Source organism: Aedes albopictus, chromosome 1, assembly GCF_035046485.1.
Source record: "Aedes albopictus strain Foshan chromosome 1, AalbF5, whole genome shotgun sequence".
NCBI classification, from domain to species: Eukaryota; Metazoa; Arthropoda; class Insecta; order Diptera; family Culicidae; genus Aedes; species Aedes albopictus.
Genome location: NC_085136.1, coordinates 214,921,342 through 214,935,224, shown reverse-complemented (window position 1 = coordinate 214,935,224; position 13,883 = coordinate 214,921,342). Strand labels below are relative to the sequence as shown.

At 38.9% G+C, this 13,883-nt stretch overlaps 1 protein-coding gene across 1 annotated transcript in view; it reads right to left on the bottom strand.

Annotated features, from left to right (window-relative positions):
- Positions 1 to 2,159: 2,159 nt before the first annotated feature.
- The window catches only part of LOC109400126 (uncharacterized), a 195,983-nt gene continuing 184,259 nt past the window's right edge, over positions 2,160 to 13,883 (bottom strand). Inside the window, exon 16 of the mRNA XM_062846218.1 lies at positions 2,160 to 12,061. Within this exon, the coding sequence (XP_062702202.1) occupies positions 11,418 to 12,061 (644 nt within the window). The 3' untranslated portion in view covers positions 2,160 to 11,417. The remainder of the gene's footprint in view (positions 12,062 to 13,883) is intronic.

The window sequence follows — 13,883 nt, the reverse complement described above, 5'->3', positions numbered from 1 at the left end:
GTACTTTTTGGCAGCCGTGCTTTCATAATTTCAATGCTTTATCATGTCCAGAATAGACCAAAAGTGACTTAACAATTGGGTCTGATAAGGCACTTTGATTTTTGATGCTATTTCAATAGTCATTTTTCAAAGAAAATATCCACAAATTTCATACAAATCAATTAATACAAACTGAAAACTCACGAAAACTTAGATAAAAACACAGTTTTGAATTGGTGTTAAAAACTTATTCAATGTAAAGTCAACCACAGTGTTAAAAATGTAGACTATTTCAACAAGAATACTATTTTGATAAACAAATATTAATGTCGAAAGGTTTTCGTGAGTTTTTAGTTTGTATTAAATGATTTGTATGAAATTTGTGAATATTTTCTTTGAAAAATGACTATTGAAATAGCATCAGAAATCAAAGTACCTTATCAGACCCGATTGTTAAGTCACTTTTGGTCTATTCTGGACATGCTAAAGCATTGAAATTTTGATAGCACGGCTGCCAAAAAGTGCCTATTCAAAATATATTCAATAGTGAAAATAGTGAAGAAAATTCAAAAAAATTGGTTTACTGGAGCAATTTTCAATTTTACAGAGTTGGTGTCTTCGGCAAGATAGTGTATTCCAGTAGTACCTACAAACTTGTAGAACATTTCAGCTTGAAATTTTACGATATAATCATGGAAAAGTTCAAAAAACTGATTTTGAGGTTGTTTTTTAAACCTTGATATTTTCTCCCTAAAAATGAAGTCCAAGCTATATGGTGTCTTCAGCAAAGTTACTTGAAATTACTTGTTCTACAACTTTGCTGAATACATCTACCCTCTAAAAAATATTTTGAAAAAATATTTTTTTGCTCGGGTTCACTCTACAGTTTTACCATACAGTGAATATGGATAAAAATAGAGAAGATTTTTCTGAACATATCTTCCAAAGACACCTATATGCTAAAATGTCATCTAACGGCTCTTAGAGGTTTTGATCGTCTTTTTTCAGAATGATCCCACTGTGGGGGGTGGGTTGAGAAGCCCCAAAAAAATGACCACGTGGTTTATGGACAGCCCCTTACATATATCGCTGCCTATCTCCGTCAGCGACACCAGCAACGTTTTTTTCTCTATATTTTATTGTCTCTATTGGTTATGCGGATTGAAAATTGCAAAATGGCTGGTTTGGCTACATATAACTTCCTGTTATTTTATAAAATTATACTTGTTTCACGTGACGAAGAAGTTGAATTTTATAGAATAAGTAGTTTACCAAATTCGCGGAGCTTTTGATACATAAGAAAGGCGTCATCAATCACGTCATCCTTATTGATTGACTGGGACAATAGTTGTCCATGTTCTACTCGAAAATGTGAATTAATAACGAAAAGATCAGTATTTATGCCGTTTGTCGATTATTCAGTCAATCGGTTGGCTGCTATCGAACTAGACGTGAATAGAATTATTAAGCTAGCTAAGCTCTATTTTAGAGATAACCACTTTTCGGAACAAAAGGACTCCAACCTGGGTCGTTTTTCTATCCGGTTAACTAAATAGAAGTAGAATCGAATGAAAATTTAATACACTTGGAAAAATGTTCCCCCTTTATTCTCACCCTTCGCTTCAAAGGCAAACTTTGCACACAATTTTCCACGTTGTGCTGCAGCGCTTTTCATTCGTTTTCAGTTGTGTGCAAACACAAATCACGTTCGCTCGCTCTCCTGGCCTCTGCATATGTACATGTAGGTATGGATTGCGACGGGACGTATAACATGAAAGCTTTTCTGGCAGATTTGGTTAGTCATTGTCATGCCACCGGGTTGGTGGACCGATTTCTTTGAAAATAGCTTCCCACAAAAGCGATCTATAAATTGAATTTTAATATCGCTTTTCTCTGGGATCCCGGGATGAATGCGCCGGGACGACTGTGTCTGTTTGCGCCGGAGGACAAAATATATGCCGTTGCCCGGCCCGTCGAATTGGATCGGAAATGCCAACAATAGCAACATAGATTCCGTTTTTCGGTTAGTCGTGTAAAAATGTTTGTCTTGTTTCTTTATGTGCGGTTTTTGGAGAGGCGTATTTGCTGTTGAAGTGTGTGAATATTTGGAAGCGTCTTTCTGATTGTCACAATCATTCATAGGATTTCGGATGCTGTTTCCTTGTTATAAAACATATCGGTTAATGGTTCAGAATTGAATTTATTTTCGTCTGTTGATCATTCCTTCTATATGATATCGTGACTAATAATCGATTTGCTGCTGTTGAAGATTTTGATTTGCTTTATAAGTTTCACATTTTTTCATAAATAATTTAATTGTCCTCAATCTATGTACAATAGAATTCCGATTGCTAAAACTTGATGCCTTCCTCGAGTGGAAATTCGATAAACAGTTTCATAAAAACAATATGTATAAGTGGAAATTCTAACTACGCTTGTCCATTTCTATTTGGTACGTTGTCAACCAAGATTGCAGGTTTCAGATTTTTGCGCATTCACTTCGAGAGTACGTTCGGGGAAACAATCAGCTATGGACAACTGATCTCATCCGGACAAGGTTTCAATATTTTACACCAATCTTACATTTCGCTAAAGTATATTTACAAATAAAGTCCTTCGTTTTGTGTTGGGGTAAAAGCATCAGAGCTTAACATAACGTGAAATCATCAGTATTACTTGTCTATTTTATTGTTTAGATCAACATGAAGCTTCGATTGGTTGCATTTTTTTCCTATTCGATGAGTTATTAACTATCAATTGATTTAAAATTTGTTTGTCCTACTTTTGTGTGTTTCCGGTTTACTGTTGTTTCTGCTAGTTAATTTGTTTTGCTATTATTGTTGTTTGTTGTTTGTGTTGTTGAAACCCTGGCTTTTCGGTCTTCTGCTGCTCGATACCAGTTTTGTGGTTTTTGGCGAAATATAATCACATTCAAATGTTGATTTGTTTACTATTTTCTAGGTTAAACGAGAATTCTGCTACTCTTTGATATTAATTTGGATTTGCAAGATACGGTTCTTTTTTTACAACGTCATTGACCAATCAGGATTTTGTGGAAGATTTTTTCATGTTTTCTAACGCTATGCTTTGAAGAGACAAAATATGACTAAATTCGTTTTATTCTCGTTAAATGCTCAGTGATCTTGGTTCAATGTTATTTATATACAAACAAATTCTTTCCGTGAAATGTAGAAATGCTTCTTTGATCGTAATCAATATCTATGTACAAAAAGTTCTACGACATGTGCGGAATCTCTCTAGATCCGTGTCTTTAATTGTCTTGCTCACTCGTTTACGGATTCTTAACTATTGCTTTTCTACTCACCGCTCGCTCGAATGCAATCGAGAAAGAACATGGATAACAAAGATGGTACACTTTTATACAGAATAATCCTACAAGTGCGTCGTAGAAAAACAGATTGACGGCAGTTTTAACAGCTTGACGGAATAGTTCTCCTGGAGAACTTCGAGATTCGCACTACAACATGTATATAAAACTAGTTTACACGCCTTGGAGAGTCGATCATGTACAAAACAACAAGGAAAACGTCGTTTTCCGAAACCAAACAAAAACAAAAACTAAAAAAACAGATAATTTATTACATATCACAAGTGTTCTCTTACCTACGTTGATCTAGGGATCGTTGGTACGCATTTCATGTTTTTTTTCTCAATTTGTGTTATTTTTTCTTTTCCGTGTAGAAAGTGGCATGTGTTACGAAGACATTTGGTTTGGTTCGATTTTTTCTGAAATAATAGCCTATTTCTACTAAGGAGCAACAGTCAAAAACACAAACAATTTGAGATGATAAAATGGTCATTTTAGAGCGGACATTTCTTTCAAATGGAGGATTTGTTTCATTTCGACTGGCTTACATTCATTTTGGTGAAAAAGTGAAGTGTCTGTTAGTATTTATTGTTCTTAAGTTCACAGTATCTGTATGTAGGGTATTGGTTCCCTTATTAAGCATGTGGCTCCCATTTTCATCCTACGAAAAACAAAGGATTGAAGCGTTATTTGTTTTGTTTCATATTTTTGTATTTTTTGTTAGAAGTGAGCACGCATGAAAACAAAAAGAACGGAATCAATCGGTACCGTAATAGCTTGTTTTCGAATAGGATGAATTTGGGAGCGTGAGATTACTGATGGAACACATACCCTATATTGATACTTTTGGGAGGACCATATCTACTGTTCAGCAGAAAACGCCCATTTCATCAATATTTTTTTCCAGGAATTTTTCCGGGGATTCCCGGGAATTTCTGCAAGAACTTTCTCCAGGAATTTCTTCAGGAAATCCTCCGGGAATTCCTCTAGGACATTCACCAGAAATTTCTCCGGGATATCCTCCAGGAATTCCTTCAGGGATTCCTCCAGGAATCGGGAATTTATCTAGGAATTCTTCCGGAAATTTCTCCAGAATTTGCTCCCATCAGGAATACTTTCGGTAATTTCTCCAGGAGTACTTCTTGATTTTTTTTCAGGAATTCCTACGGGAGTTTTTCCAAGATTTCCTCCGAAAATTTCACTGAGAATTTCCAAGAGTTTCTCCGGGAATGAATTCCTCCGGGATTTTTTTCAGTAATTCCTTCAAGAATTTCTCCAGGAATTTGCTGGGAATTTCTCCAGGAATTTTGCTGGGAATTTTTCCAGGAGTTCCTTCAGGAATATCTCCGGGAATTTCTTCAGGAAATTCACCAGGAAGTGCTTCGGAAATTTCTTCAGGACATTGTCCGGGAAATCCTCCAGGAATTCTTCCAGGGATTCCCCCAGGATTGTTTTCGGGAATTTCTTCAGGAAAACTTGTTTTTTTTTTCAAGAAAATCCACTTGGAATTTCTCCAGGAATTTCTTCAGGAAGCCTTCCGTGATATTTTTTTTTCAGAAAACCCAGGAATTCCTCCGTGGATTTCTCTAGAAATTCCTCCGGAAATGTCTCCGGAAATTCCTCTGGGAATTCCTCCAGATATTCCACTAGGAATTTCTTCAAGAAATCCTTCCAAAATTTCTCCTGGAATTCCACTGGGAATTCCTTTAGGACTTCCTTCAGGAATTCCTCCGGTGATTTCTTCGGTAATTTCTCTAGGACTTCTACTGGGGCTGTTCCAGGAATTCCTCCAGGTATTTCTGCAAGAATTCCTCCGAGGATTCCTCCAGAAATTCCCTCCAGGGATTCCACTAGGAATAATCTCCGGACATTCCTCCAGGATTTCCTTCCGGGGATTCCTCCAGGAAGGAGGATATCCTGAAGAAATTTCCAGAGGAATGGCTGGAAAAAATCCCGGAAGAAGTTCCTAGAGAAATTTCCTCAGGAATTCCTGAAGTCCTAGAAGAATTCTCAGAGGAATTCTTGGAGAAAATTCCGAATGAATTTCAGAAGAATCCCCGGAGGAATACTTGAAGGGATTCCTGAAAGAATTCCTGGACGGTTTTCTGGAAGATTTACTGAAGAAATTCCCAAAAAATTCTTGGAAGATTTCCTGGAGAAGTTCCCGGAGGATTTTCCTGGAGAAATTCTTGATAGAATTCCCGGAAAAGTAATCGCAGGAACTCATGGAGGAATTCCTGGAGAAATTCCCGGTGATTTTCCAGGAATAGTTCCTGGGGAATTTCTCTGTAAAATTCCCGGAGGAAATCGTGGAAACATTTCCGGAGGAGTTCCTGGACGAATCACCGGAGGAATTCCTGATGCGAGTTCAAGAAAAATTTCTGGAGAAATTCCTGGAGGAAGTTCTAAAGGAGTTCCCAATGGAATTCCAGGAGAAATTTTGGAAGGATTTCCTGAAGAAATTCCTTGTGGGATTTATGGAGGAATTCTCGAAGGAATTTCTGGAGGATTTTCCGAAGACATTCCCGGAGGAATTCCCGGAGATATTCTCCTGGAAAAATTCAAGGAGGAATTCCTGGAGAAATTCTTGGAGGAATGCCTGTAGAACATCCCGGAGGGATTCCTGAAGAAATTCCCGGAGGAATTCATGGAGGAACTAATGGAGGAAATCCTGGAGGAAATGAAAATTGCAGTGAAATTTCCGGAGGAAATCCTGGAAACAATCCGGAAGAATTACTGGAACTCCTGATGAGAGTCCTAGAGAACATCGAGGAGAAATTTCCGGAGTAATTCTCGGAGACATTCCCGGTGGAATTCCTAGAGAAATTTTCGGGGGAATTCCTAGACAAATTCCCGGTGGAATTCCTGAAGGAATCCCTGAAAGTGTTCCTGGAGAAATCCCCGGAGAAATTCCTAGAGGATTTCCTGGGGGATATCCCGAAGAAATTTCTGGAGGATGTCCTAGAGGAATTCCCGGAGGATTTCGTGAAGAAATTCCTGGAGGAAGTTCTTGTGGAAATCCCAGTGGAACTATTGGAGAAATTCCCGGTGGAATTCCCAGACAAATTCCTGGCAAAATTCCCGGAAGAATTCCTGGAAAAAATCCTGGAAGAATTCCTGTAGAAATTCCCGGAGACATTCCCGGAAGGACAACAGAGCAAAAGAAGCAATATTGTGGGGTGACAAAATTTATCTGCAGGGGGTCAAAGACGGTGTAAAAGTATTGCCTCTTGCACTACCGTAGTTGACGCCTACCCTGCCAAATAGCTCTGCTCCTGCTGAACAACTATGCTGAAAACGGAATACTTCTTCTTCATAAGGGTGTTCAGTTCATACAAGTATATATTTTTTTTATACTAAACGCAACCTATCGAATAATATCAGAACCAAGGATACCAGGTCTTTTTACTTTTTCTTATTCTTTCAGAACAATTTGCTGGACGTTTTTAGATTTTTGAGATAAAATTGTTTGAACGTTTTGATTGCTGGTATCACCTAGCGTCGCCATTGCCAGATAGATATCAACCTGCCGAACAATTTCTCAGAAAACGCCATGCTTTTAGCTCACTAACAAATAAATCACGAATAAAAGACTCAACTATCAGACAGCTTTTAGCTTGCTGAAGAACTTTGTTGAAGACCGCATCATTCTATCTTATCAGGATTCTGGGATATAGAAGTTTGAACACTTTTTACCCTGGTGCCACCTAGCGGACAAATCCCAAACCAAAGACGTTACTATCAGATAGTTCTGAGCCTGCTGAAGAACTTCGCCGAAGACAGCATCGTTCTATCTTTTCAGGTTTCTGAGATATGAGTGTTTAAACATTTTTGACAATGGCGCCGTCTAGCGGCCGAATCGCGAACCAGTCGCCGTTGCTAGTTAGTTCTTAAGTTGCTGAACAAATTCGCCAAAGACAGTATACTTCTACCTTATCGGGATCTTGAGATATACGTTGTGCAATGTATGTGGCCAATTTTGGTAAGCCAAGGCAATCCGGAATAACTCCGGAACCATGTGGACCAGGCGCCTATGTCTCCGGAATGCTAAACTAGAAGAGTTTTTCGGGAAATTGTAAAAATTTCATCAAAATCTATCGAAAAACAAAAAAAGTTATGACCGTGTTAGTGCTTTTCCGAAGATGAAAAATATACATCAAATCAATTGGTATGAAATTGATTTAGTTGGCGGCAAGTGCCCAAATGGCTCAAGACCAAATTGGAAATCTACGAGGTGAGAAAGATATTCAGTAGTGAAACTTTCTGGAAGAAAACTTTTCGTCAAACGGAAAATTCTCCATTGGGCCACTGGGTGTTATGTGTGTTGTCCGTTGTCTCGTGTTGGTAATATACAGTCTGTGCAGCCTCTGGCTGAAGACGGTGTAGTGTCTTTTTAAAGTAGAGTGCTCTCCTCCTTTTTCCGTGAGTAATTTTGACATTTGTTTATCTGACAGCATTTCAACGAAACGATGCTGTAAGAAGGATGTGAAAAATAAAAGAATTTACAATTCCTACAGGAGTTCCGTGTGGGATTCATCCTTGTGGAATTCTTTAAATAGTTTTTTTCTGGGAATGCCCCAGTTTTTTATGCTTCTGAAATTCTTCCAGTAGTTCCTTCTGGAGCTCTTCTAGTTATTTCTTTATGGTTACCTACAACAGTTCTTTTTGAGATTCCTCCAGAAGCACTTTCCGGGTTTCCTCCAAGAGTTCTCCCAGAATTCCTTCTGTGATACTTCTGAGAAATGATTCTAAAATTGTCTCAAGCAGTTCCTCAAGAACTCATAAGAGTTTTTTTTGGAAATTTCACGAGAATACCTCTAGGAATTCCCCAGGAATTTCCAAAAAAGTTTCCCGGAAATTCCTCCTTAAATTTCAAAGGAGTTTCCAGGAAATTCTTACAGGAGTTCCCAGCGAACTCCTCCAGGATTTCTCCAGGAATTTCTCCAAGAGTTCTCCGGAAATTCCTCCAAATATTCTTTGAGAATACTTTCAAGAGTTCCCAAGGAGTTTCTCCAGGAGTTCTCTGAGAACACCTCCAGGAAGTCACAAAGAGTTCCTCCAGGAGTTCCCCGGGGATTCCTCCAGAAGTTCCTTGGCAAATTCCTCGGGAATTTCACCAGGAGTTTTTCGGAGATTCCTTAGAAATTCTTCCAAGTGTTCTACTGGAAGTTTTTTAGGGAGATGTTCCTGAGGAGCTTCTGAGTGAATTCACGTAGAACTTCTGCAAGATTTCTCTAGCAACTCGTGGACAAGCATTTTCTAGAAGAAATCCAGTGGAACTCCTGAAGGAACGCCCAAGGAACTCCTGAAAGTATTCGAGGAACTGCTTGAGAAATTCCCAGAGAATTTCCTAGAGAAATCTTGAAGAGGAATTCCGGAGGAAATTATGAAACAATTTCATAGAAGCTTCTGGAAAAGTTGCCAGGGATCTCCTGGAACATTTCCGTGCAACGCCTGGAGAGATTCCCGAGGAAGTCCTGGATACCTTTCCGAGGAATTTCAAAAGAATTCCTAAAGGTATTCCTGGAGGAATTCCCGAGGAGCTCTTGGGGAAATTTCCGAGAAACTCCTGAAGGCATTCCCGTGGAACTTCTTCAAGTATTCCCGAGAAAATCCTGGAGAAATTTCTGAGGAACACCTTGAAGAATTCACATGGAACTCTTGGAGGAACTCCTGAGAAACTCCTACACAATTAATGTAAAGGAAAGGAATGGATGGAAGATCCATGGAAGATCCTGTTAAGTCCTAAAAAAAAGTACTGGGATCTACTAGGAAAATTGCCGAGCAACTTCTGAAGGAATTCATGAAGTTATGTGGGTATTTCGTGAAAGAATTTACGAGGAACTTCTGGTAAAACTGCAGTAAAAATTCTCGAAGAACTTCTGAAGAAATTCCCAAGGTATTTCTGTATAAATTTGCGGGGAATTTCTGGAGAAATTTATCGGGAACTCGTGAAGAAATTTTCGAGGAAGTTCTGGAGGAACTTCCAAGAAACTTCTGAAAAAAAACAAGGAAATCCAGGAAAAAAAATCCCGAAGACCTCCCGAAGAATCTCCTTGAGGAAATCCAATGGAACTCCTGGATGACTTTCCGAGGAACTCCTGGAAGAGCTTTTGAAAATAACACCTGGAAGAATTCTATAGAAGAAGTCCTGGTTAAATTCCTAAGGAACTTCTGCAGAAATTCGCGGGCAACTCCTGGAAGCATTTCATGGGAACTTCTGAACGGTTTCCCAGAGAACTCTTCGATAAATGCCTACCCTGAAAAAATAGCCCAGGAGCTTCTGGAGGAAATCCCGAGTAATTTTCGTGGACTTTCTGGAGATACTCCCGAGGAACTGCTGTAGGAATTTCCGAGAACCTCCTTGAGGAATTCCCGTGAAACTCTTTGAGGAATTCTAGGTATTCCTGCATGAATTCTCGATCAACTCCCGGAACAATTTCCAAGAAACTCTTGTACCATTTTTCGAGGAGCTCCTGAAGGAATTTCAAAGGAACTGCTAAAGCAATTCCCGAGGCACTCCTGGAGAAATTCCCGAGGATTCTTGGATAAATTTTCGACAATCTCCTAAGAGATTTCCCAAGGAACTTCTGGAGAAATCCCCGATGAACTTCTGGAGGAATTTCCAAGGAAATCCTGGAGATATTCCCAGGGAAAGTATGAATGATTTCCTTAGCAACTCCTGTGGAACTTCCGAGCATCTCCTGGTGGAATTTACCTAGAGCTCCTGAAGCATAAAGAAACTTTTGAAGTAACATTTCAAAGATTCTACCAATGAAAATTTGCTTACACATTCTTAAAACTGAGATGGAATACCCAGTCTTCAGAAGATTGAAAATCGGTTGAAAGTTATGGTACCTGAAGTGAAAACACCTTTTTATTATTCGAAAATTCAACTTTGAGGCGATTGCACCACCTCTAAATTTCAATATTTTTGGCTCTAACTCAGAGGTTTTTTTTGTGTCATTTGAATCTAGAAGAGTTTACGAATTCCAGGCTCCAACAACTTAAATAAACCGCAGCCTATGCCACATGCTTAAAATATCCTTATCGTGCGTTACTTTTTTCTTGCTTCACATTTTTATCCTTAAAGTGAGATTTGTAGAGGCCCCTCAGATGTGGGGTCCCGGGACCATGACCATGACCCCCCGAATTCCTAAATCCAGCCCTGGTTATTGCCACAGATGGGATCATTCATTTGTAATCAGTTATATTCACTTGCTAAGGTGAGTTGTTGCGGTGTATCACTGAATTTTCATAGAAATCATTGATTTTTCGGTATTCAATTATTGTTTGCCTCGCGTTCTTGAAAAACGGGCAGTTCTGCAGTCACGCAGCAGAAACAGAATGCTTTTATACCGCAAGGAAAAATCCAAAATTCTGCTTGCACGTGATTGGTCAGTGAAAAGATGGGTCAACAATTTTCAATTTTTCAATAGTTTATGATTGAAAATAGTAACTTTCAAGTATTGTAGAAAATTGTTGTGCAGATTTCCCATCGATTCAAGCTATAATCCGAAAAATCCATCGTTTACTTTTTGAGTTATTAACGTTTGAAATTTTTCATAATTTCGTGACGCGGTCGATTTTTGGTTTTTGCAAAGTATACCCCGGTATAGAAAAGAAAGACGTAGTCCTACGTCAAAAGTACCCATCATCATATGCACTTTGAATTTTTATGAATGAGTTTTATCACTTTGAAATTTCGAGCGAGAAATCCTACGATTCTGATGACGGGCATTTCGGCCTAGCGGCAGGGTGTAAGGCATAGAGCACCAAATTTAGACAATTTAAGATTCCTCATGTGACTTTCTAAACATAGAGATTCTTCCAGATGTCAGCTTCACCATTTAACAATGACTGTAGTCCATTCATTAAAAGCAAATACACGTACCTAAACTAGAACATTTATAAAAGAATCTATTTCCTTTCGTCACATTATTTGGCAGTGTGCTTAACAGATAAAATGCAAGATAAAAAAAAGCTCCCTGGCCCTTACCTACCTATAGGCCTCTGTCGTCTCGTCCTGCTCATCCAAATCCAGCTCCTCGTCCTCGCCAAACCTCCGCCACGCGCCCACTCATCCCTCGCTCGCCAACAGTAAACTCCGCTAAAGGTTATTCTTAATCGGCCCCGACGACAAACTGCTACTACTCACTCCAGAATCACTCGACTTCTCGCTCAACGCCCCGCCCCCTCCTCCACTCCCGCTGCTGCTTCGTATCGTCATATCATCTCCCCCGACCACACTTCCACCACTACCACCTCCCCCCAGCAGACCACCCTTCTTCGTTGCTCGGTTCATCGTTTTCGCCACATTCCCACTGCCATCCGAGGAGGTCGTCTTAAACCGCCGGGCACCCTCGACCCGTTTCAGAATCTCATTCGAGCACTGGGCCACCACCGAGTCCAAATTATTCGTATCGTTGTCCGACGAGCTGTTCTGTCCACCCTGATTGCTGCTGCTACTGTTGCTATTGCTGTGGCTGCCATGATGGTGGTTCAGGTGATGGTGATTGGATTGCTGTGAAGATGGCACCGGAGATCCCTCGTAGCAGCCCGAATCGCGAGGGAAGTGCCGCCGACCAAAAGGAGACGTCTGGTGGCTGCCGTGATGGTGCTGCTGTTGCTGCTGCTGTTGGCCACCGGGCCCGCTGCCACCAACACAACCACCACCACTACTTTTGATGTGACCCAACCGGAGGCCTTCGTCGTTTTCCGAACTGGAACCCGCCACCTCGCCATCGGATGTTGCTGGAGATAGAATAAAGAAAAGAAAAAATGAATCAGTATTGTTTCTTGATGGATATGGAGACGCACGATACTTTTTGAGTTGCAGCTAGCATCAACCCAATGAAGTTTTATAGATAGTTTTTCAATCAGTGGGGGGGGGGGGTTATTTTCTTATCTTGATTTAAGAATGTATATGGGGTTGTCACAGGGACTCACAGAAAACAATTTGAGAGTCATTCCGGTGGGGTTCAGGCGAACATTCAGTAGGGTTGCAGCGAATACTATGGTGCGATACTGTTTACAAATCGTGATCAACCCTCTAATACCCAATCCCGCCTTTAGACGGGGTATAGTTTGAGCATTTTTGTAATTTTTGTTTCGTGGAAAATCATTTTTTTTATATTTTTGGCTGATATTTACGATGGTTTTGTATACCTCAAAATGGTTTTTGGTGTATTTTAAAACGTATTTAATTTTTTTTTGAAATCATTGAAAAATTGATGTTTTAGTCTTTTTTTGGAAGTCATTGTTTATTTTGTATTAAATCGCTACAATTAACATATTTTAAATTTTTCTCAAATCATTCTATCCTAGTTTAATTGTTTAAGGGAATCGAATACACTCTAAAATTATTTTCCTTAAAATTACACGGAAAATAAAATTTTCTATGGAAAAAATTTAAACTAAAAATATTTCAACAATAATCATTAAATCTCAAAATGTTTTCATCTCAAAAAATCCGTACCCCAAAATGGCTTCCAGGAAAAATATAAAAGTGTGGGGATGTTCAAAAATAAAAATTAGAAAAATCAAAAACTGAAATTCACGAAATCGAGAATTAAAAAGAATCATCTTCCAAAACATGTTTAAATCGATTTTAGATGACGAAAAATGATATTTAGATCAAAATCAAAAATTTGGGTATTAGAGGGTTAAAACTACAGTGGAAGAATTCATCTTGTATTTCGACAAACACTTTGTGAAATCCTAAGATAAATACTGGGATAATACTTTACGGGTAACACTAGTTTACAGAATTTTTGAACTCGGTAAGCTGATATTCGTTTTTGGTGTAGGATCATGCCCTAAGTTCGAAAACACGAAGGAAAAAAAATACAGTAGAGCGGAATTTTTTTCGACTTTCCATACAAGGCTGATGATTTGAAATCAATTTTTATTCTATTTTCAAGCAAGTCGCTCACTTCACTCATCTCATTCTCCGTAATCAATGCTCCGATTGAACTGAATTTTTTACTGTAACTCGCCTACATATGATATGTCAAATAAACGTTGAGAAACAATTTTTAAATTGTTTTCTTCTTATTGAAAAAAAAAATACATGTCTTCGTATATTTTCGGAAAATTTGCTAAAATTTAAGGAGATTGTCCCCAAAACTCGCAAATATCTTGAATTTCCTCAATCTGACGCAAAACGTGCATCCAGATGATCGAATGGTATTATATTCAGCTTTTGATTTATGGAAAGAGATTTAAAATTGGTTGAACAAAACGCAAGCTAGGGTGACAAAGGGTATTATCGGCAGGTTTGTTCTTTTCGTCATGGGGGGTTTTCGTGGGCCAAATTGTCTGAAATTTGGGCATATAACTCAGCTAGGTTGGGAAGGATTTGAATCCACTTTGAGATCAACAGGTTTCAAAAAAACCCCCATGACGAAGAGAACCAAACTGCCGAAAATACGTAAGTTCCCCTATTTGTATTTTATTAAATTCCATATTTTAAAAAGTAAACTCGATATTGAGCCAAAACTCTAAAACTGTTCTATTTTAAATTTTTTGAAGCACGGTTTCGAAATCAGTGCTAAATTATGCTTCAAAAATTTAT